The 24,779-nt window shown below is 54.9% G+C and overlaps 3 protein-coding genes across 3 annotated transcripts in view; 1 reads left to right on the top strand and 2 right to left on the bottom strand.

Annotated features, from left to right (window-relative positions):
* OPA1 (OPA1 mitochondrial dynamin like GTPase) overlaps window positions 1-24,779 on the top strand; it is a 399,390-nt gene that overhangs the window by 186,960 nt on the left and 187,651 nt on the right. The gene's annotated exons all lie outside the window — the stretch shown is intronic.
* On the bottom strand, window positions 16,150-19,583 carry LOC306806186 (uncharacterized protein). The gene has a single exon (XM_079314670.1). The coding sequence runs from the start codon at window positions 18,849-18,851 to the stop codon at window positions 16,242-16,244; it is 2,610 nt and encodes an 869-aa protein (XP_079170796.1). The 5' UTR covers window positions 18,852-19,583; the 3' UTR covers window positions 16,150-16,241.
* On the bottom strand, window positions 22,076-24,540 carry LOC306806251 (uncharacterized protein). The gene has a single exon (XM_079314792.1). The coding sequence runs from the start codon at window positions 24,028-24,030 to the stop codon at window positions 22,273-22,275; it is 1,758 nt and encodes a 585-aa protein (XP_079170918.1). The 5' UTR covers window positions 24,031-24,540; the 3' UTR covers window positions 22,076-22,272.

Consider the following 24,779-nt stretch of genomic DNA (forward strand, 5'->3'; position numbering starts at 1 on the left):
TTGATCAGGAAAGCTTGAAGATGAATCATGGTGATGCCCAAAGCAGATCTGCTGAAGTTTGATTGCAAAGAGGGGAGCCAGGGCTGGTGCGGAGAGGGGTGGCCAGAGTGGTGATGGAGCTGGGGTGGAAGGGAGCCCTGGCAGCCAGAGGTTCAAAGGCCTCTGCAGCAAAGAGCAGAATTGGAGGATTATTCACTTTCTATATTTCCACTTCTGCAGCACACATGGGAATCTAATTGGCCAGGATGAGAAATACAGCTAGACAGTGTACAAGTGGACTTGGGAAGACAAAAATATTTGCAGCTGCAAGCCATTAAAGGCAAACCCAGCCTCGCTCTTACACTTTAATTACCCTGCTGTACGCTTTCCTCCACGTACCAGAGCTAATGTCAGCTCAAAAACCTTTCTGATCTTAAAAGGACAAGCACCAGGGCAGCAGCACTCCAGAGCAGCAAGGGCTGAACACCTCGCAGGGTATCAGGCATCAGCTCTCACCCACTGCCCCAGTGCAGACCCTGGCACTGCCCTGCAAGGCTGATGGCAGCCCTGAGTCACATCAAAGAGATTAACCTGGCTTTTTGTGGAGGAGAGGCATCCAGTCTTACAGACTTAGAGCTTTCCATGCACCTCGTGCTCTGCAAGGTCCACCCAAGCTCATCCCAGCATTATCTTGCTGTGACAGCAAGTGATAAAAGCCTTGGCAGTGATCACCCCAGTGATCACTCTACAGCCTCTCCAGTCCTCCTTTGCTGCTGCTGTATTTCAGCTGAAATGTTCATTTCCCAGGGTCCAAAAGCACTGGCAGGGAGATTTCCCCTTTACTGGCAGCTGGACCCACCCAATAGCTGGAGGTGAAGGGTGACAGAATGACCCCACGTCCTCATCTCCACCACAACAGCCACATGTGCAGGTGACTCTTAGCAGTGCTGACCCTAAGGCAGCCCAGCACTGCCTGCAGGGGGCTCTGAATTTGGTGAAGGGTGATGCAAGGACCATCACAGCCCAGTCTGCCCAGCCACCACCGTGCTGCTCCCAGCTCTTTGCTCATTTCCTTTTCAGCTCCTGCACCAACACCAAAAATGTTATTCCAGGTGCTGACCCCAGAGCTGCTCACTCCCCCACATGCTTCACTTCTTCTGAAACCTGAGGAGAACTGAACTAATTTGATGCCATTTTATTTCACTGCTCTGAGGGTTAACCTTGTGCCAGGCATTTTTAGTTCTGTGATAAACACAGAGAGGAGAGGACCCACAACTTTGCCCAATGAGCAATTTTTTTACTGACTATTTTGCAGCTTTGATGTAATCCCCTTTCAAATGCATGAGCTTGTGGGGAGAGGGTGTTTGAGTCTGGGCTCATTTAAATTGAGCTTAAAGTTGCTTGGCAGCACTGAAGGGGAATTGCAGGACATAGTCAAGGACCCGAGAAGGTAAGGAAGGACCCTCAGGGAGAAGAACTGAAGTGAATATATGTTGTTTGTACTAGTTTGAGATTTTAAAGGTGCATGCATGGGACAAGGAGAAGACCTGCCTGGAAATGCTGGTGCTGGGACTGTGCACCAGGGTGTCAGCTGAGACCTCCCTGGTCCTGAGTCCCCACACCACCTGTGCTGGGGGGCTGAGACAGCTGCCCTGATCCCGCAGGAGACATTTCTGGGGAAAACAAAGTCCAGCAAGGAACTGCAGGAGCAGGGGGCTCAGGAGCCCATCACTGCCCTGGGATTTCTCTGCTGGAGCCATTTTGAGAAGTGTGTGCAGGGTGACGCTGTGACCCTGGCACTGCCGTGGTCTGATGGGCACAACACAGCAGAGCCAGGACAGAGCAGGGACAGGGCTCAGCCCTGGCAGCAGCCAGCAGGACCCAGCTTATCTTTCTATTGCCCCAAGCCCTGCCTCCCTGGCAGGACAGGGGTGTGTGCCTGCAGAGCCCACCTGTGCCCAAGGACAGCAAGGGGCAGCGACAGCCATGAACGACAGAACGACAGCTGGGGAGGTGAAGTGAAGGCTAAATTAGAATGGTGGGCACTGCTGGCTGCCAGCCCAGTGCTGCCTGCCAAAAGCCCTTTGGCAGATGAAAATCCAGTCCCGGTGGGAAGATGATGCCTGGGGCTGGGCTAAGGGCACAGGAGTGATGTTAGTCCCTCCACAGGGTGCAGGCTAGTGAGGACCATTCCGGACATTGTGTCCCCAGCAGGAATTTTCCATGAACTTCTCTCACACCCCAGTGGAAGTTCCCTGTGACCCCCAGGAGAGAACTGGCTGGGGGACACATCTTGGGGCCAGGGAGCCAAGGAGGCTGCTGTGTGCCTGGGCCAGCACTGGGCTGCTCCTGGCTCTGCCCTGCGCGGCTGCTCCCGGCCCCTGCTGAACCCTGGGGGGCAGCACCGGGGGAGCAGGGGCTCCAGATTGGAACCACATGGAAGCACATTTGCAATGAATTAGGCTGGAAGCCAGCAGCTCTTGCTTGGCTGGGTGTGCAGCCAATCTTTGGGGATTGTCAGCTCCTCCCAGGTTTCCACAGCGGATGTTCCCTGGCCAGAGTGCAGCTGGGCTCTGTGCAGAGCTGTAGCCAAGGCAGCCCAGAAGGAGATGAGCACACGCGCAGGCAGGGACCCCCGCCCACACACAGAGCCCTGCTGGCTCAGCTGGGCCCCCACATGCTCCTGGCCTGGGCTGGGAAAGGTTTCAGGGGCTGAGGATGCTCTGGGACAAGGCGGTGGTGGTGCACAGGATGGATTATTTGGCCACTTCCCAGCCTGGCAGCCCCAGGGTGAGCATCGTATCTCGCTGCCTGCCCTGGCTCACTAGCTCCTCAAGCTGCACCCAAAATTAAGCAGATGGGGAGCTCTTGCTCAGGCATTGTTGTGAAATCACATCTTGGGGTACCTGAGAAAAGGGCAAGATCCAAAAGGCGGGGAAGAAAAGCTCCACCTGGCATCCCTCTCGAGGGGTGAGAGGGTTAAGGCACTGGTGCAGAAAGGCTTTGAGTGTGCATGTCAAAGAATGACACTAACAACTCATGTGACAACCTGCCAGGAAAACTTTTCAGATCGTAATTCGCATAGCGTTTGTATCATGTTCCCTTCCTGTTTAAAAAGGCAATATGGGAACCGTGCAAGGGGTTATTTGCTGGTCAGGCCGATCTACTGGTTATGCTCCCTGTCACGCGCGTCCCTTTAGGAAGTGATGCCACCACGACAGACATAATTTCTAAAAATAACACCATCCCACACATTAGTCTCTAGCACCATTTGTTCTAATTATTCATTTCCAGCTAAAGAATAATGTCTAATCATTAGCACTGGGTGCATACTAAGCCCCTGCCAGATCAAGAAGTTGGGCTACCCCCCACATGCCAGCTGAGCATCTTCCTTGGTGGCATGTCCTACTGATGGCAGAGAACACAGAGGGGACGCTGCCTTCCTGTGCCCAGCTGAGCCATTTCAGCCTTCACAAACCAGTCAGGAATATTCCACTGACACTGCACCACCTCTCTGGGTAAATCCTGGGGGCACCCAGAGTCCCTGTGCAGCGGCAGAGCCAGAGCACAGTGCTCAGCTGGGTGTGTGTGGCCCCAGCAGCACTGTGGTTCTCAGATAAGGCCATGTCTGTCTTTTGTTTCACGGGTGAGGGTATTTATGAAATGACAGGCTGCAGTGTTAATCTCTGGTTGGCAAGGGAGCATGCCAGCAGCGTGGCAGCCAGGCACAGCCAGCAAAAGCCTTTTGCTGCAGTTGGGGCAGGGAGGTGCTCGGGGAGGTTCTGGACATCAGCCCATCTGCCAGTTGCTTTCACCTCCTGCACTTTGCACAGCCCCTGCACGCTGACACACATTGCTTGTGCCCAGCTCCTGGTTCAGAGGGGCTGGGGCAGGAGCTGCCTGTGTGTGGGCATCCCCGCTGGGTTAGCTGACCTGCAAGCCCCCCACGTGCTCCTAGAACGGCCCTGGAACTACACTGGCCAAAATGCAACTCCCCCTTGGATTGTTTTATCACCCACATAACACTGGTGAAGGAAGGGAGGCCACCGCCAGGGAACATCTGGGCTCCATTGCTCATTGTCTGAGCAATGAGCGCTCAGACACTCATTAATTGATGTCAGCGCCGAAGACAGAAGGGACGTCAGATATTAAATAAACACGGGCGCACTCTGCAGACCGAGGCAGTCCCCCGGGGAGGGCGCGCATGGCCCCGCAGCCGCGCGCTCCCCGGCACGGCCCCCGGCAGGGCCGGGCGGGCGGCTCACCACACACACGTGCGAGCGCAGCCACACGCTCGCCCGCTCCCACACAGCTCCGGTTTCATGTCAGCAAAGGCAGAGCCGCGTAAAAAATAGTCCTCCTTTTCCTTTTTGGTTTTCCAGCAGGAAGATTATCTGCAAGTGCAGAAACCGCCAGAAACTCTACCCCATGAAAGAGGGGGATGTGTGGAAGGTGGTCAGAGCCCTCCAGGGGCTGGGCTGGCTGCTGTTCCCCATCAAAGTTCCTGCTTGGGGTCCCACCTCTGGCAAAGGGCAGCTGCATGCCAGTTCCCAAGGGTGTGCACACACCACATGTGGGCTGTGTCCTGCCTTTACTGGCGCACCCAGCCCCTCCTGCTGCCCCCAGAGTCCTGGCACAGCCCGGCATCCCACAGGTCTCTGCATCCTGTCGGTCCAGCCAGCGGGAATGGACAGTCCCACCTCTGCTTCCACCGGGCTGTGAAAGGCTGTTTTTCCCTCACTCCAACTTCTGAGCACCCAAAGTCTTTTCTCCTGCTTTTTCCTGCCTGTGCTTGAGGAAGAGCAAGCAGGGGAGCAGCCTGACCCCCAGAGAGCAGGGAGGCCTGTGACAGACACATGCTGCAGGGCTGCTCCGGTGACTGCCAGCCCGGGGGCTGAGCGAGCCCATGATTAATTCACAGGCCAGAGCAGCTCTGCCCCACAGCCTGCCTGGAGCCAGGCACAGGATGGGCTACTGGCCCAGCCCCAGCTTGCAGGGCTGGTTCTAGAGCAGGACCTGGGTGCAGCATTACCCTGAGGTCAGCATTATCCCTGGGGCAGGCTGTGGCACTAAATTGCTTTGACGTGTGTTTTAGAGCCACACCACAACACCCAGATAAGGCACGGACCAGCACCGTGCAGGTGTGCAGGAAACTCCTGACCTGTGTCCACTGCTGCTGCTTTTGCTGCAGTGCTGCAGCCAAGTTTCCTCCATCCTGTGGCATCTTCCACTGAACAGGAACTATTTCAGCAAGATGCATTCACCCTGCACAAGTGCAGGGGGGAAGCAGCCCCAGCAGGCTGGTAGGTGCCCAGGCTCAGCAGGGGTGGTCTCCCATCCCTCATGACGTTAAAGTTGTGTGTCCTGTAAAGGGCAGTGAGGAAAGGGATGGTCAGTGAGACGTGTCCTGTCACACAGGAGCACGGCACCAGCCAAGGGCAGCACACAGGGCTTCCTGCTCCTGCGTGCAGCGGGGACTCATTAGCTCAGGGCTGGCTGTGCCTACTTTATTCTCTGGCAGCTTTTGTTCCCTTACAGAAATGTAGTCTCTCTCTCCCTCGCCCTTAGCCCCTTTTAATATTAAGGTCAATAGGTTGACGATTAAGCAGGAAAAGGGCATGAAGAATCAACCAAATTAAATCTTGTGTGCAAACAGGTGGGTGTGAAATTTCAATCAATGGCTGGTGTTAGCAGGGACCCCTGGGATCACGATTTCCCAGGGGAAGACTGGGAAGCCCCGGAGGGATTTGGGTACAAAAACTCCAGACATGGGAGAATAGAAAAAAAAGTCTTCTCAAAAACCAATATTGACAAGGTTCCTGTGTTTGCACCCCGGCTTTCCCCGACAGCACAAAGAGAGATGATTATCCCGGGTCCGCTGGGGAGGGGAAGACGGGAGCTCAAAGGTGAACCAGGCCCCCACCCCCGGCTCCCCTGGCCCCAGCTCCTCCACTTAATCCCCCTCTCGCCCAGGCTTTGAAGTCGCCAGAGGTCGAATATGGGATGTAAATCACGTTAGCCGCAGTGTGTGATCACAACGCCGCTGCGAGACAATGCCGTGCTTCCCCCGGTGCCCCGGCATCCCGCCGAGCCGCGGCCGGCCCCGGGCTATAAACATCCCCGACATCCCCGACATCCCCGACATCCCCGACATCCCCGACATCCCCAGCATCTCCAGCATCCCCAAGATCCCCAGCATCCCAAACATCCCCGACATCACCAACATCCCCAACATCCCCAGCATCCCCAACAACCCCAACATCCCCAACATCCCCAGCTCCCCCGAGCTGCGGCCACAGCGGGCACCGAGGGTGGGCTGCGGCCGGGGACGCCCATCCCAGGCGGTGCAGAGCCGTTCGAGGCCGGGAGCCCAGAGCAGGAGGCTCGTCCCTGGGATTAATTAGCGAAGCTGCGGCTGCGGAGCGATGTAAAACACGAGCCGTTCGCTGGGCGTTGGTTCCCGGGGCTGTCCCGCAGCGCTGCACATCTTGTAAGCATTAGCATCACGTAAGGGGAGCCTGCACAGAAGGACCTGGGGTTTATTGGGCTGTAAACTGCGTTGTTCCCGTTACAGTAACGACGTCGCTGGTGGAGAGATGTGCCTTTAGCACATGAGGCTCGGGAACCAGGTGTGCCGGAAGGAAACCGAGCAGAGTTTGGAGGCTCTGCTGTCACCAGTGGGATAATAGAGAGAGAAACAAAGCAGACGTGGGAGGAAGCGGGGGTGGCACCAAGGACATGCTGCCCCTGCCCCCAGAGCTGCTGTGCTTTTCAGCCCTTTGCGTTTATCTGTCCCTGCTCCCTGCCGTGGGGCTGCACACCCTGCTCTCCGCCCGGGAAGTTCAGACCCGGCTGCAAGGGGTGACAGGGAAACAGCAAGTGGCTGCTGCCTCCTTGGCTCTGTTTTGATGGACTTTGCTCTGCCTTGCTCCAGCACTTCCTCTGCCTCCTGTGGGAAGATGTGACACATGGGGTTTGCTGCCCAGAGCAGAACACGGGCACTGTTGCCCGAAGGAGCAGCCCTGAGCACCAAGAGCTTCCTTGCCCTGTGGAAAAGCCACCCATGTTTAATTTTCCCTTAATCACAGAAGCAGCCTCCGAAAGAAAAGTGATAGAAGACCATGACAATTAACACATTTCCTATTTTCCCATTATCAAAAATGTATCCATGCTCTGCAGTCAGCAGGTTGGCTGGTTTAAGTCTTTTTTCACTGGTTCACACCTAAACCAGGATGGATTTCTGAGGACCAGAGCTTACCAGCCATCACTGTCTGGCTACATAGACCTGGATGAACTGCATTATAGGCATGTTCTCACTAGTCAGGCTCCAAATGCCCCTGTTCTCTCCCTGAAGCTGCCATCTGTCTTGGTGGCCCTGTCAGACCTTCCCAAGCAGGTGCCTGGTGGGAAACAGAGAACCTGTCATACTCCACACCTGGTGACAAGTGACAGAGAGGATGATGAATGCCAGGGACCTCAACCCCATGCCATCAAACCTCTGCACATACCCACTAACAGGAGCCAGGCACAGCTACCAGCCCACCTCACCCTCCCACCCCCAGGATCCCCTCCACTGCTGTGCTCCATCCCTGCTCACTGCTGCAGTGCCCAAGCACAGGACCCAGGCAGTCAGAAACTATCTGCTTTCAAAGCCTTTTTCCTTTCTTCTAAATTGCGAGAACGGATGATTTTTTTTTTTTTTTTTTTTTTTTAACAAAAATATGTTGTTATTGTGGAAAATATCCGCTCTCCACAGAAAATGCCTTGCATTCGCTGTACACATTGTAGACCATACCAGAAAACATCTGATGTGCTTCCAAAACCACCGGGGCATTTCTTTTCTTATTAGGGTGGAAATTTTCTTCAGGAAACAAGTTTTACCTAGTTTGCACTGACATTTGCTGCAGCAGAAAGCAAGCAGCCCTGTCCCCATCTCACCCCCTCATCTCCAGGAGGCAGCATCACGGCATAACTGAAATCTGCAGCACAAACCCTGGCATTGATTCCAGATTTGGCCCAAGTCCTGTAAGCCCCCAAGCACCAACCACCAGCACCCACCCAGGCTGTCCCCAGGGGCAACCATAGTTTCCTGGGGCAAGATGATATCTGTGTGAGAAACACTGAGGAAAACACATTATTTTACTGGTTTCTGGCTTTCAATTAGTGTTGATGCTGTACAGTCGTACTGGCTAACAGTAAATAGTTGTTTATCGATCAAAGTCAAATATGGTCATTTCAGTTTAGTATTTTCTATGATTATTCTATGGAACAGAAAAAAAAAAAAGAAAATAAAAAACATACAACCCTTTGTTCATGTCTTTCAAATTCATCTGTGATTAATGTAGATGTCAGGATTACAACAACTCCAGCCATTGGTTTTTCCACTGTCTGTAGCACACTGTACCTGAGGACAACTATTATGATCCCTCCACAACAGCTCTGACTGGGTCTAAGTTTGTCTGCAATATTTCCAGTTGGGGATTACTCCTTAAGTTTATTTCCCCCAACAAAGCTTCTTTGCAAAGAAAATTGTCAGTGCTCCCTCACCTGAAACCTGCCTTTCCAAGCACTTGCCACCAAGTGTTTTCAGGTTCAAGCCCCAGTGGTTTCCCTTGCACTCTGGAGAGCCTGGGGCTCCTTAGGCAAGGGCTGCCTTCTCCAGAGAGCAGCCCAGGAAGTTGCTGAGGTGCCGTGTGACAGCCAGTCGGGCCACAACCATATTCTCTATTTCTTTCCCTTTTTTTCCCAACAGATTTCTGAGAAAACATCTGCTGTGCCCTAAGCCCACACCAGATCTAAAGATCAAAATAAAGGACTTTTGTCTTTTTATTAAGCATTTTAGCAAACGTGACTATTACATTCATATTATATTTCCCTGTTTTGTACAAACACGTTTAAGTCAGCACTAAGAGGATTACGTTTATGGTGCACCAATCTCTGCTCAAATGGGTTGACTAAGGAAACTCTTGTTAAACAGTATTTTCTCTAATGCCTGTTGCTTTTCTTCCTTGCTTTAGTGCTCAGACGTCTATCCAGGCTCCCTAAATCCACCCTCCCCATAAGCTTTCAGATCAAGACTCTTCCCCCCTCTGCCCCCCTCCACACTCTTTAATACAGCTGAAGATGAACATTAGTGCTTGGTTCAACTGCACTGGAAAGGGAAAGGGCAGATTCATCAAAATCTTTATACCTCCATAGAAAAATGTAGCCTTTTGCCTTTCCTCGAGTGAATGTCTTTTCTAGAGGGTATTCATTAGGGGTTTGGTCTGTTTTTGCAGACAGCTCCACAGATGTTGACATTTTTTTTCTTCACTGGGTTAAGACGCCTTCTATAGGCTTTCAGTCTTCATTTGTTACTTCTTTATTATCCAAGAGGGGTTTTTCTTTTTTTTTTTTTTTTTTCCGCTTCTTTTTTTTTTTTTTTTTTTTTCCCTTTCTTCCCAAGGAGTTGACTCAGTTCTCTGAAGAGAGCAGTGGTAGTCAGGCTCATTATTATCTGGGGCCCTTTTCCATGGCCCCGCCAGGCCGGCCGGGGCCGCGGGGCCATTGTGGCAGAGCAGCAGGTAGCTGTGGCACAGCGGGGTCAGCGCTCCGGCCTTTGTGCGCCCGCCTCGTGCTGCTGGCTGCGTTTGTCCGGCGCTGGGAAAGGTCAGGAGCATGCTGCTGCTCCGTACCTGAGCTTTTGTCTCCAGCCGCTGCTGAGAACTTATGTAAATAATTCATTGGAAAGCAATCGCCGGACAAGGAGGGGGGAGCAGAGGGAAGGGTGGGGATGTGCGGGCAGGGTGGTACCAGAGGTACCTGGTCCGTCAAATGCGCTTGCCGGAGTCTTGGCCAGAGCTGCGGTGTGCTCAGGAAGCCACGGGCCTGCCACATTCCATAAGGCTTCATATCATCACTTCCGTACACCAAGATAGTGGTTTCCCACTGCAGACTTTGGCAGGAGAGCCATTTGTGTGTGGAGGCTTAGTGCATGGTGCAGGCAGCAACCCGCACTGAAATCCCCATCCCTGAGAGCAAACACACCGCAGTGTGCCCAGGACCCGTTACCCTTGCCTGCAGGCATACACCATCCAAATACTCTCATCAGCAGCAGTACCTCTACCTCAGCTCCCACAGAAAGTTTACTGTGTATCTTGAGATTTTTCCACATAAAAGATTGGCAGTACAGACATGGGGACTGGCAAAGGCATCATAATTCTAGTGGTGCTTCAGGACCTGCTGTAACAGAAACCCGAGGTAAGGAGTCCAGCTAATCCACAGCAGGGCTCATTGTGTCACCCCATCACTGCGGGCCATGCATTATCTCAGGGAAAATAAAGCCCTTCTGCTCTTCCTGAGAGCTCTCCCAGCCCATTCCCACTCTGCCTGGAGTCACCAGCCCTGTGGAAAGCATGGAGCTCCCCAGCTGTGCTCCCAGCAGGAGCTGGTGTTGGGGACAGGGCAGAGGTGACAGGTGTCTTTATCCCACCATGCAGGAGAGCTCGAAAGTCCTGCTGGCAGGAATTTGTTTGCAAATTTTCCCCCATTGAAAGGAGTGAAGGGACTGATATGACTGCTTGATTATGGCAGGGGCTGGCAAGGAAGAGGGATGAGGCAGCTCCTGGGGAGCTTCCAGTCCTTAACCTCTCCTACACAGCTGGTTGTTTTAGTACCTTTCTGGGGTGTGTTGGCTCCAGCCATGGGGCAGGGGGTGGGCATTAAGGGTGATGTGGTCCCAGTTAGCAGTCACTATCTGAAAGACACTGCCTTTGGTTGGGGAGGGAAGGAGAGCAGGCATGGCTCCCTCCTGCCCCTCAGAGCTGCAGGACTGTGCCAGTGCTGGGTACCCATACTGAGTGCCCAAGCACTCCCCAGCTGCCCTTGCACAGCCAAAAGTGGAGCAGGAGGAGAGCAGCTCCCCCCTGCCTGCTTCAGCCCTGTTCTCAGCCTAAGACACTGAGCTTGACTGGAGTCCACATGACAACATTGATGAGGAGGCCAAAATCCATCACAATCAGCCCCCACCAGTATGCTAAAAGCTCTTGCCATTTTCTCTTTTTATCACAGCTTTAGCAGGAGAGCTCCCATTAGCTTTGCACATCATCCCTGGGGAAATGGTGCTGATAGATGTGCAAGATCAGGCAGGTGGATTTTCTTTTCATCACATACGCTGGAAAAGCCTTCCCCTGCTAAAAGCAGGAGACTGAGCCAGCTCTTGCAGACTGCTAATGATGCACCTGGAGGGTCATGGCTGGATTTCAGGCCCCTTGCTCTACTCTGATGCCTGGGTGCTGCCTGGCCCAGCAGGCAGGGCAGGATCTGGCCTAGAACAGTACTAACTCAGAAGGATTTTCCTTTGGGCTGGAGCCCCTGTTTCCCCCTGAATGGAGACTGGTCCTCTCCCAGTGCAGCATTTCACCCCAGCAAATTCCCAGCACAACCACGGGCAGAAAGTGGCTTTTCTGTAACAGTGGAGTGTTGGGATCTCTGGCTGTGCCTGTCCTTTGTCACCCTGCTGTTTGTGCTGGCCATTGCTCCCCCTGAGCACACCCATCTCAGTGGTGCTCACACACACTGACCGGTGTCAGGGATAGGAAGGAGCCCTGGGCACGGGATCCACAGCAGTTTCTGCATGACCATTACAAGTGCTGAGGTTTATAACCCAGAAAATCTGGGCTCTGAAGGGCTCTATCTGGCGGGGCGAGAGGCGTGCCGCCCTGCCCAGAGCCACTTTTATGCCATTGTGCCTTTTCAGCATTGCATTAAGGCAGCCAAAGAAGGGGGATTTTTAATGGTTCCAGGGGAACAAAGCGGAAACATTCGACCCAACTTCATTACAGAATCATCTGAAACGCTTGAGGAACGATTCCCACTAATTATCATAAATAGCCGAAAAAAATCTTTCCCTCCCAAAGCAGGTTCCAGCTGCCCCTCTGTGTTTTCTCACCTCCACTTCCAATAGCCTGACCCTGCCCCTGCACAAAGGGGAGACCCCATCTCCGCTCCCCCCACGCTCAGGGGCTCTAAAGAAATACAAACAGGCAGCAGATTAACAGCACTTGTTTGCACCTTAAACAAACAGGAACTTCCACCCCTCCAGGCTCTCTCACTGCCCAAGGCAGGATGCACCAGCTTGTTTTTCTTGCCCTTGCTCTCATGCCCTGCCCAAATCCTGGATAAAAGTCTGGACAGCCCAAGGCATGAGGCAGACAGGATGAGAATGCCAGGGGTGTCTGCCCCTATCTCCTTGAGCCTCATCCCTCAAGGTGTGTGTCCTCTTGCTGCCCCATCTGCCCCTGGGGAAGTCAGGCCCCTGCTGCAGTAGGGCTGTGAGATGCCAAGGGCAAAGCAAATGAAGGAATGTCCCAGTTCAGCTCTTGCCCCAAGTGTCTCACAGGGCTCCTTGCAAGAGGCAGCCTGGCGTGGCTGGGTGGGTTCTGTGAGTGGGTGTGGAGAGGGATGCTGAATGTGAAGGATGGAGAGGGGGAGACAAACCATCCAGAGGAGGCCCAGAGGAACAGTGCTGATGTTCAAAGAGGAGGCATAGCAGCACACTGAGCAAGGACTGCCAGCCTACAAGCCATCTCTGCTGACTGCAATAGGGGATGGATGAGTGCTGCACATGCCTGTGCAGCCAGACCTGAGGCTGATCCCAGCCCTGCTTCCTCTGCAAGAGAGCTGCCCCAGCTCATCCTCAACCTGCAGGTCCTATGTTGTCATCCCACCTCTCCAGTGGGATTGCCAGCATCTCCCTGCTCCTATAGGACCAGGTGCCAAACCAGCTCCTTCTTGCTCTGCCCAGAGCACACAGAGAAGCCAGCCCTCAGCCTCCAATGCCTCTCAAACCACAGCAGCAGCTTTTGAGATGCTGCTTAGCACATGTCTGGGGCCAGCACACGAGGCAGACACGCAGGGAGGAAGCAGTGGCAGCGTGGCCACGAGCTGGGACAGGTTCCCATCACAAGCCAGCAGTGAGACTTGCCCATCAGAGGCCCAGGCTTGCTCCTCGTGTGGGTTATTGTGCAAATCCCCTCATACAGGTGTTCATTGCATGAACATTGCAGCCACAAGAAACAGTTTTTCTTGCAAGCGTCCTTCCTGCCCATGGGGTGCCCCAGCGACAGGAAAGAGAACTGAGACAGGTGGCAGGGACAGGCCACCACACCCGCAGCACGGGTGGCTCCCAACAGGGCTGACATGCAGAGGGTTACAGGACAGTGCTGCAGCATGAGTGACAGTGCTGTGGGAACCACTTCTCATCTGCACAGGGCAAGGAAGAGAGCCAGCAGCAGCTGCAGGACTCCCAGGCCCTGCTGGAGACCCCCAGTCCCAGCGCTGCTCAAGGACACACATGCATGGTGACCTGTCTCTGCTTCCAGCAGTTGGTCACCTGAGGCTATGAGGACCTCAGGCAGTCACAGCAATTGGGAAGAGGTGTAGAGTGTCACCAGCTGTCTGGAGATGCCACACAGGGATGCTCAACTTTTTTTTTCCAAAGCAAGGACCAGGGGCATCCTGTGCAAGAAGCAGTAAGCAGAGGAAAAGCAAAGTGAGGTGATGTCTTGTTCAGTGTATGGGCAATCCTGGGTGCTCCTCACCACATGGTGCTGTGAATCTTACCTGAGTTCAGAGAAATCCACAGATTAAAAATCTACCAACCACTACCCAGTGCAGTGGCATGCTGCAAAGGGATGCCTGGGCTGCCCACAGCAGAGTGGAGAGGGTGTGCTGGGGACTGTGCACAGCACCTGCCCCAGCCATGCTCCTTCATTGCAGTGAGCTGTAGCCCTGAAGCAGCAAACACTGATCTCTCTGGTGCAGATCCCCATGCTCTGCTCCAGCTCCACCTCCTCTCTGGCTGCTCTTGCTCAACAAGCTGCCCCACAGGCTGCTCAGGACACCCTGCATCCCTTTAAACTCCTTTCCTCCTGGAGTACACTGGGGCCAACAGGGGAAAAAGGGAACAGCTGCTAATTCCTCCCAGCCCAGCCCAGCCATAACCCTCCAAGGACTGCCCTTAAGTGGTGGAGGGAGCTGACTCTTGCCTGTGAGCCGGCTGCACCAGCCTGGCCCCGGGAACATGCACGCTGAATTTTCCTTGCAAATTACAAATCGATCATAGCAGGAAATTCCCGTGCTGAGAACACCCTTGGCTGTTATTATTTTACAGCACTCTGAAGCACTTAGAGGTGTTCTGGGCACTTAGAAAGATGTGGCCCTTTCGGTGTATTATGGGGCAAATTAGTTTTAAAAGCAGTTGTAGGAATGTTGGCCATTTGGCTTCCAGAGCCGGATGGGCACAGGTGGAGGCTGCAGGGCTTTGTGCTGCTTTTGGGTACAGCACCTCCCCGCAAAGAGGGAACCAGCACACTCCAGAGTGAACACCTCGTGCCTGACCCCAGCTTTATTAATAACCAGTAATTAATATGAGAGCGGACATGCCTTGTGTCTCTGAAGACCTTTTAAGATGTGATTATGTTGTGCTAATCTCACCCCGAAGTACTTCCCTGTTTAGACTGCACTGGGCCATTAAATATCTGAAAAGCCAGCAGAGACCCCCCCTCATCACCTCGGGAAGTGCTTGGGGTCTGTTCCCCAGCAGCCAGCCCCCGCTTTCAAACCCTCTAAATCAAGTATTAAGCCGAGTCCATCTGGATTGCCAGAAAAAACACTCCCTCCCCCTCATCTGTATCTCATTACCTGCTGTGCCAGCCCTGGCCCCGGAGCCGCTCGCTCCATCCCGCCCAGATGTGCTGCCCCGCGCTCGCCTCCCGTATTTCACAGCCGTCAGCAGGACTTCAAGGAGTAGCTGAAGGGCTTGTAACACTGCACAGGTTCTTAGCCAGGATGAATATCCAGGTCCCTAATGCACAGCTGCAGGCACGTGCTCTGGAACAATGCCCCTTCCTCCTCCTCCTGTCTTGCACCAGGCAGGGGAACTGGGGAGCTCAGGGCTTTGCTGGCCAGGAGGTTTGAGTTGTTGTCCCACTTTACCTTGTGAAACACACGTCCAGACTATTGCTTTTCAGGGATGCTTTCACTGGGACACCTCCAAGCCAGGCAGCCCCTACACCACACAAGTGGGGAAGGCCACCCAAAGGCAGGACAAGATGGAGCAGGCACCAGCAGCAATGGCAAGGAGTTAAAGACAGACACCTATAACCCTGTAGAAACTCTGATCAAATTTGGGAGCAGCTTACCTTGCACAGGGCAAAATCAACACTGAACCTAGAGCAAAAAAAAAGGTACCTAGGGACCCGAACCAATCCTGTGTTCATCAGCTCAAATTCTCCTGGAATAAATCTTCCCAGGAAAGATTTCAACACTTTCTGTGATGGCAGAAACCACAGAGGAACCGCCACTTTTGTTTAAGTTTGGCACTTCCCCGGGCCTGGCAGGAGCCCAGGACTGCGGAGGTGAAGGCTCATCAACCTTCCTCCCAAGTTTCCCAACAGACCCGCTCCCATCCTGCAGCCAGGGCTCAGCCCCAGGTGAGGCTATGGTAAAAAAGCACACGGCCAGCCATGCTGAAACATCACTCTTTCAGAGGGGCTGGCTAGGCAGCACCACAGAGGGGTTTTGGGAGACATGAGATTTAAGAGTGGGAAGAAAAGCTTATCTATTGTCTCACAGTGCCTGTGGAGGGTCAGCCCTGGTCCTCTCCCAGCACTGGCTGGGGACCCTACACTCAGCATGCAACAGGAATCCCCCACAGCAGTGTGCCAAGAAAACCCCCAGCATGAAAATAGTCTTCTCACCAGCCCATCAGACCTGCAGGGGAGACTTTAATATTAGGGAGGAGAAAAGGGAGAGGGACTGGGAGGAGGTCTGTGTATGATGGTGGTACAGACACTGACACATCCTGTAACGTGGCACAGGGAAGACAGGGCGCAGGGCAGGAAGCCTTGTGGTTATCCTTCCTCAAGGACTGCAAGCACCTTCCAGGGATGGGAGGAGATTCGGGTAGGGGCTCCCGACCCTACGAGCGCAGAGCAGCCGTGTCCCGTGTGCGGCGAGTCCCGGCCGGCGGCTGCGGGGCTGCGGCGCGTCGTGGCCGGTGACACTGCCGGTGTCGGGATGCCATCTAGTGTCCCTCGGCAGAAGGGCCGTCAGGCAGGGACACGGCGCGTAGGCTGGCAGGCTCCAGCATCGCCGGGAGCCATCCCAAAACTGCCTGACTGCTGGGACCCCTTCCCTGGGATCGGCCTGCGTGCCGGGACCCCCATCCCGGGGCCAGCGCGGCTGCAGACCCCAGAGGAGGTCAGGCAGGGGAGCCAAGCTCAAGGTGGTGCCATGGCTGGCTCAGGGGTGCCCGGAGCAGCCAGGGCCTGAAGGCTCAGCAGCCTCACAGGTGGCCCGGGGTGGTGGCGGGTGTCCTGGTGAAGAAGGAGAGCCACCACCCCTCCCAGCAGTGTGCAGGCTGCCTGCAGTGCCAGCACGGCCAGCCCCAGGGCCAGGGACACCTGGCACTGCCATGGGCTGGTCCACAGGGACATGCTCCTGGCACGATGAGTGGGGGAGGCTGGCCGGGGGCTCGGGCTGGCTGGCGGTGCGGGGATGGGAGGTGCTGGGAGCGGGACGGTCCCTGCCGGGGCAGGAGCGTGCTGGGGGGCGGTGGGGGTGGGCTGAGCACCAGCTGTGGACAAGTTCCACGTGGTGGAATAGCCCCATTCCCTGCCTGGTGCAGGAGCACGGTGCGATGGTGAACGTGAGGCCAGCGGGACTGTGCCCAGAGCAGCAGTGCTGGGGAACGGCTGCAGAGCCACGGAGGGAGCAGAGACAGCAGGGGCTGTGGGTGTCCCCTGGGGGATGGTGGCTGGCCTCTCCCTGGGCACTGAGAGAGCAGGAGGCTCTTGCCTGCTGGTGGCTGCCAGTGGCCTTGTTGGCACCAGCGTGGTGGCAGAAGCTAGAGTGGGTGGCACAAGTTCTAGGTGGGTGGCCCCGGGAGATTTTGGTCTTACGATGGCTGAAGTTGAAACAGCTGATGATGAGGTGGTGATGGAAGCCTTGGGCATCTCAGCTGATGGTGGTGGTGTGGCAGTGGAGGCCTTAGGCAGCACAGCTGGTGATGAGGTGGTAATGGAGGTCTCTGACAGCACAACTGGTGATGAGGTGCTGACGAAGGCTTTTGGTAGCACAGTTGGTGATGGTGAGGTGATGGAGGACCTGGGCACAGTGGTTGTTGATGGTGAGGTGATGGAGGACCTGGGCACAGTGGTTGTTGACATTGTGGTGATGGAGGTCTTAGGCTTATTGGCTGTTGATGGACTGGCACTGAAGGCCTTCTGCAGCACAGCTGGGGGTGGGATGGTGACAAAGGCCTTAGATGGCTTGGTTGGTGACAGAGTGGTGAAGGCAGCCTCCACTGGCATGGTTGGCAACACAGCAGAGGTGACCACAGGTGAAAGAGTGGTTGGCAGTGTCCTGATGGGAAAGGATGCCAACGACAGCGTGGCTGGTGCTGCTGTGGACACGACTCCATGTGACATGAATGTTGTCCTTTGTGATGGTGTGGCATTAAATGGCAGAGTTCCTGGGCAAATCAGGTGTTCCTCCTTCAGCAATGTTACTGCTTGCCCTGCCAGGTGGGGTGGGCTCTTGCAGGAGACTTGGGTGGACAGTTTGACCTTCTCCCTGTTGCCCAGGATCCAACGGTACAGGTAGCAGAGGTTGCAGTCACATCTCCATGGGTTGCCACTAAGATACACTGAGCTGAGCTTCTTCAGAGGGTTTAGGAGCCCTTGGGGAACACTCTCCAGCTGATTCTTTCGAAGGTTGAGGGTTTTCAGATTTGGGAGAGAAGCAAAGACCTCTTCATCCAGAGCAGAGAGCTGATTTGTGTCCAGCTGGAGGTCCAAGAGCTTGCTGAGCCCACTGAAGACTCCTCTTGGCAGGGCTGATAGGTGGTTGTGGGACAAGATGAGTTTGCCAAGGGATGTGAGGTTGACAAAGATGCCATCTGGAAGGGTGGCCAAACTGTTCCTGCCCAGATCCAGCTCCCGCAGGTGGGGCATGGTGTCCAAAAGGCAGCAGGGCAGCTCCACGATATGGTTTGAGCCCAGAGTCAGCAACTTCAGTTTGTTTAAACCAAAAAAGCCCTGAGGTGGGAGAACACTGATGAGGTTGTTGTCCAAGAGGAGCTTCTCCAGGTGAGGCAGGTTCCTCAGAAGCATGGGTGGCAGTGCCCTGAGCCTGTTGCTCTGGAGGCTGAGCTCCTGCAGCTCCAGCTGACTGTCTAGCAGTCCCTCTGGCAGGTCCTGCAACTCATTTTCATACAGCCTGAGGACTTGCAGCTGGGTCAGTTTGCTAAAGGCATTCACAGGAAGAGTTGTGATCCTGTTTCTAGACAGATCCAAAAAGGTTAGATTGACAAGAGAATCAAAAATGCCTTCTGGAAGAGAAGGAATTGCATTGATGTGCAGGGAGAGCTCTCCCAAACTTTTCAGCCCATCAAACAGGCCTTTGGGGATGGATCTGAGCTGGCTGTCTCTCAGCTCCAGCCTCTGTAAACTTGGAAGGTTTTGGAAAGTGCCCACAGATAGTTTTTCTAATGAGGCACCAGAGATGTCCAAGTCCCTCAACTTGTCCAAATTATCAAAGGCTCCAGGTTCAACAGTCTCGATCTTGTTGCCAATGAACAAAATCTTGATCAGATTGGGCATGTACCTGAAGGCACCTTTCCTTATAGCAGTGATGCTGGTTTGCACAAAGATCATCTCAGAAACAAAGGGCTTTGCAATCTTTGGGATCTCTTTGACATCATTTTTTGTCCCTCTGTAGACCTCCTGGTAGTCTTTGGGCATTTCATATGGATCTTCACCCAGGATTTGATCTTGGCAATTATGGGGATTGAAGGAGAGGAAGAAAAGGAAAAGGAAATGCTGGTACATTGTCCTGGGGAAAAAAAAGTTTCAAAAATCAGTTATGAAGAACAAGAAATCTCTGTCCATAGCTCATGAGCTGTTCACACTGTTGTTCAACTCTCAGGACTCTCCTATTCACCTGCCATGACTCATGCCTTCTCTCATGAGAAGGAGAGACTGGACAAGCAAACATATCCTGCATTTACACAAGTTCACTGCTGTTGGTACCAAGGGATGGAGAGGGAAAGCATGCCAGCTCATGGCTTGCAGTGGGAGATGCTGCAGGAGGGACAAGGGCTGGACAGTCTGTTCTCTGGCCCTTCTTCTCACATGTTTGAACTGGGTGAAGAAGGCAAAGTGCTGCTGCCCATTAGTGCTGCCCCAGTGGGTCCAGTTAGTCAGCAGAGCAACAGCCCATTCAGGCAACAACAGAAGCAGTCAGCCCTGCACTTGCTAATGAGGGATCAGCAAGGCTCCCAGGAGCCAGCCAGGACCAGAGGACCTTGTGTGCTTAGAATTTCCACACTGTACTGGGTAGACTTGTTATTTCATAGCTGCTTCTCTCAGTTCAGGGGGCTGATTTAAAACATGGCTTCTAAGCATCTCTTTTTCAGGATTCTTGCTAATTGCACCACATTTTGGCCTTGGTTATGCAGCTCTGACAGACAGAAATAGTTAACCTGTGAACAGCAACCCAGATTTTCAGCAAGGCTCATTAAAACCTTGGAATGTCCACAGATGAACTCTTAAACACCTAACATTTGGGGTCTGACCTTGCAGGTAGGAAGTAGGAAATCACTGATGCACACCTACTAGTAGAACCCACTCCTTCCATGGAAGCATTTGGAAACACTCAGCTAATACATTAACTGGGGTTTAAGTGCCAGGAACACCTTACTGGGACCATATTTCCAACTTTCAATTCACATCCCTGGGTGGGAGCAGGGAAAAGAGGTACAGGTTTCTTCTTGGGTCACCATCAAAGCTGGCAAATAAAACTTACACTGTGAGGGTAAATCTTCTAGGAACAGTAATTTTTTTAAAAGAATGTTGAGACATACAGGAGACTGAAAGCCACTGGGTTTGAGTAAAAATGGGTGGGAAGTGACACTGGTTGTGCAGGCTGCCCCCCAGGGCTCCCAGGCAGAAGCCACTGCTGACCCCTGCCCATCCTGTCCCCAGGGACACTCAGGTGGAGGAGCTGGAGCTGTGGCTGTAGAAGTGCCTGCTTCAAGGGCAGTGCAGTGGGTGAAATGTGGAAATGGCTGAGTGTGTGGGGATGAAAATAGACAGTTTTGAACCACAAAGCCCTTTTAAAACCCTCACTGTGGTCCTGTGCTTGTCCCTACTTCAGGCAGGCAGAATCTTGGAGAAATGGTCCCAGCTCATAGCACTGAAGCCTCCCCTGTTCCTTGCTGCAAGGAAATGACCAACAGCCCTCCACACCGCCCCTCCCTGCATATTTTAAAGAGCAGGAAAAGCATTTTGCATCACTTACTTGGTTGAGCACTGGCAAACGAGTTCAGCCCCCGGAGTGAGCCATGCCACGCGAGGAGCCAGGACACCGGATGGGGGTCTCATCACCTGGCCAGCTCTTTATCCACATCCCAGCACAGGGCTCGGTTTCACGTGAGTCAGGACACAGGTCTGTGTGGGGAGATAAGGGGCAGCAGAGGAGCTGTGCCCCAGGGAAGGAGGCCACAGCAGAAACCCCTCGCAGAGGACGCAGTCACGTACTCCCCTTGCCTTATCTGCTGGCACCACTTGTCTCGTCACATCCAGGGAAAGCTGAAGATCTCCAGGCCAGCCTGTGTGCAGGCAGTGGTCTCTGTGGTCCCATATCTCCACCAGGATAACTCACCAGTTTCACAAACACCACCCCCACTGACACAACAGACAGCTGCTTCATTCCTCAGCATTTGCCTTATGTAGCTAACAGTGCAGTTCTGAAGCCATTTGTAAATGCTGATAAACAGTGAAACATCTGTGGCTCGACAGATACAACAACACCTGGGCTCTGTGCTCAGCCCCACAGCTCCACACCTTGCTGGCCCTAGTGTTGTGTGCTGCACCCCAGTGCAAGCCAAAGACCCTCCCATGGTGACACCCAGAGCCCCTGGCTAGTGCAGGGCATCCTGTGGGATGCTCATTTTGCAGCAAACTGACAGGATATCCATCGCTTCCCCATTGGTAATTGCACTGATTGCATTTAAACTTTTCCATTTTCACCTGCTCCTGTACTAGCTCAGCTTCTGCTTGCTGGGTTTCATTGCACTTTTCCTGGCAAATTAAAAAACAAGCTACTGCACATTTTCAGCAGCCTTACCCCTTTCCAAGGTCAACGCCGTACGGATCCGTGTCCGCCCGCGGAGCCCGGTCCCGACGGCCACGAGATGGTGCCGCAGCACCGCCACTCGGCATGCACGGACACCGACAGACACGGGACACTCGGGGACACTCAGGGACACTCACAGACACGGACAGACACACACGGACCCGCGCTGACAAGTGCTTACACCCCTGTGTGTGCGCCCACACTCGCCCTCCCAGGGGAGCTCACGCCTTACCTGTCACCCCCGGTGGGCAGCACTGCTGGGGCTTTGTGCCTCGTCTCCACAGGTCACAGAATCAGAATCCCAAGATGGGAGAAGTTGGAATGGACCAGTGTTAAGTTATCTAGTCCAATCTCCTCACTGAAGCAGGGTTCCCGGGGTACCCACGGCTCTGTTCAGATGGCTTGTGAGTATATTCAGAGAAGGAGACTACAACCTCACCACTGGGCAACCTGTTCCACTCACCCTTCTTCCTCTTGTTTATTTGAAACTTGCCACGTTAAATTTTCAGGCTGCAGGGCTGCAGACCAAGCCCTGACACGTTGGCAGTACCTGCCTGTGCACACCTGGGCTGGAGCTTACGTGCAGCCAGGCAACTCATGCCCCTTGTTGGGCAATCAGCAGCAATCACCCACACCTCCCTTGACAACACAAATGTGTGTCCTGAGGTTTTGCCAGGCTGCAGCTGGGCCTCTCATCCCTCCAAGGGAAGGTGGCTGCAGCAGGCAGACATGAGCACACCCATGAGCATGCCAGGGTGGCATACTCACCACCAGGCACCTGTGCCACACCATGCACAGCTCCTGACAAGATCCCAGTGTACCACATCGACCTTCACTGCCTCTCCCAGCCACACAGACAGTGGTGGGGGCAACAGAACGATTCTTCTCTCTGCCATGGGAACTAGTAGCACAGAAATAATAGATAAATTTTAATTATATTTGAAATACACAGGAAACACATAGCTGAGAGGATAAATACCGCCAGGCCAGCTGCTGCGGAGAGCTCGGGGACAGCGGTGACCATGGCAGCGATAGCAGAGCGAGAAGGAGAGCTGTTGGTTTCCCGGGCTGGTTCAGAGGTTTCCAGAGCAGAAGCAAATGCCTGCTCAAGCTCTAGGGCGCAGTGGGGACAGCTGGTGACGCGGTCTCGTTCCCGCTCTGTGCTGTGACGAGGACACTGACCTGCAGCGTGCCGCAGCGGGAGTGCAGCACCCAGGCGCCCCGGTACCCAGCCGGCCCCGAGCCCCGCGGCTGCCCGGGGGGAGGCAGGCGCAGGCTGAGCCGCTGGCAGGATGTGGCATTGCAGGCCACGCTCACGGCGCCCTCGGGGCTGGTGTAGGTGCACTGCCCCGGAGCATCTGTGTCCCAGCCTTCCTCTGGGGACACACCGTGCGCTCCCGGGCACTGCAGCTGCCCGTGGGACACCTCCAGCAGGGACTGGCCCTGGAGAGCAGCTGGACCGGCACAGAAAGCTTGGCCGTGGATGAGGGGCTCGGCAAAGCTCTGGAGCCAGTTCAGGAGGTGGGAGAGGCGGCAGTCACAGAGCCAGGGGTTGTCAGAAAGCCCCACCCGCACCAGCTGCTCGTTGTCATCGAAGAGCCCCGCGGGCAGGCGGGCCAGGCGGTTGTGGTCAAGCAGCAGGGCGGTGAGGAAGGGCAGCCCGGCCAGCAGCCCCTCCGGCAGGCTGGACAGGTTGTTGTGGCTCAGCTGCAGCTCTGTCAGCCGTGCCAGCCCCTGGAAAACCCCCGCGGGCAGGTGACCCATGGCATTGTGTGAGAGCGCCAGGGTTTCCAGCACTGTCAGGTTAGCGAAGAGCTCCTGGGGCAGCGTCTCCAGCTGATTGCGAGCCAGCGAGAGGTGGAGGAGTCCAGGGGTGCCAGCGAACAGGATGGCAGGCACGGTGGCCAGGTTGTTGCCCTCCAGGCTGAGGACAGTGAGGTTGAGGAGGCCTGTGAAGATGTCAGGGGCCAGGCTGGCCAGGGCGTTGTGCTGCAGCTGCAGCCGCCGCAGCCCGCCCAGCCCGGAGAAGATGCCGGAGGGCAGCTCCTCCAGCCCATTGCCATCCAGGTGCAGCTCAGTTAGCTGGCCAAGTGCCCTGAAAGCACCAGGAGGCACCTGAGCCAGCAGGTTGTCACTGAGCTTGAGGACACGGAGGGAAACAAGTGGGGCCAGCAGCCCATCGGGCAGCTCAGCCAGGACATTCTGTGACAGGTCCAGGGCCTGGAGCCGCCGGAGCGGGTGGAAGATGCTGGGGGGCAGCGCCTCGATCCTGTTCCGTGACAAGCTCAGGTCCTGCAGGCTGCAAGAGCCGGTGAAGAGCCCTGGCTGCAGGGTGCGGATGGCGTTGGTATTGAGGGAGAGCTTGCTGAGGCTGGTCAACCCTGCCAGCACCCCAAGGCTGATGGCTGGCAAGGGGTTGCCTGACACCTCCAGCTCGGTGAGGCTGGGCAGCCCCTGAAAGGCACCAGCCTCCAGCTCCTGGATATTGTTATTGATGAAGACCAGCTTGGTGAGGGTGGTGCTGGGGCCCAAGTTCCCTCTGTGGATGCTGCTCAGGGCTGTCTCCACAAAGAAGAGGTGGGTGGCACTTCCTGGCAGGTCCTCCGGGATCTCCCGCATTCTTTCACTTGAGCAGAAGACTTTTGAGGTGTCATAGCACTGGCAGGTAGGGGGGCAGGATGGGGACAGTGCACCCACCAGCAGGGACCCCAGCCCCAGCAACACGTAGATCACCAGCCTGCACTGGAGAAGGAACCAAGCATCACCCCATGCACCCACAGACAGGCACTGCTGGGAAGGGGTTTCTGCAGCTAGAAATGCAGCAGGATCAACCTCTGAGACACCACCAGCACAGGCAGCTGCCCTGGCCATGGGGTATCCCTCCAGCCCTGCTGCCAGCACCTCTCCAGCACTCCCATTGCAGGAACAGGGAGCACTTCCCTCCCCAGTGTCTTCCCAGGGTTTTTATCTGTGTCCCAGCCCACCCTGTGACAACTGGGGTGACGTCACCCTCACCAAAGGTGGCAAGCAGCCACATCCTGCAGAGCAGCAGCTGAGGTGGGACCTGTGTGGGTCCATGGAAGTCTTTGGGGAGCCTGTACCCTCATCAGATGTCTCTACAGGCACAAAGCTAGGTTCTAGGGCAGGAGAATATGTGAAACACAGGGCTGTGCTGCACACACTGGAGACAACCCTGCAGGGCTGCTCTGAGCTCAGTGACGATAGGAGTGGGCTCCACCACTCGTATTTCTAATTGCCTGTCGGGTACTTCTTTTTCCATAAGGAAACAGAGGAGCACCCAACCCGCAGAAGAATATTCTGTCTGACCAAACATCTATTCCCAGCCCACAGAACCACTTTTTGAGACCATGGCCTCCAGACCTCTGCCAGTCCCTCCATAGTTGGGACACATGCCAGTGCTGCCTCGTGATGGGGGATAGTGCCCACCCCACAGCAATGGCCACCTACAGACACCCCACATCAGCCTGGACTCACACCAGCACTTAGAGCAGCACTGGGCTTGGCATTTCCTTTCCTCCATCTCGCTTGTGTTCACCAGAGCCAGCAGTGGCTCCCACCCATCCCAGGCCCCCAAACTACCCAAGCAGTGTGGGCACCAC

The sequence above is a fragment of the Erithacus rubecula genome (assembly GCF_903797595.1).
Source record: "Erithacus rubecula genome assembly, chromosome: 11".
Classification (NCBI taxonomy): domain Eukaryota; kingdom Metazoa; phylum Chordata; class Aves; order Passeriformes; family Muscicapidae; genus Erithacus; species Erithacus rubecula.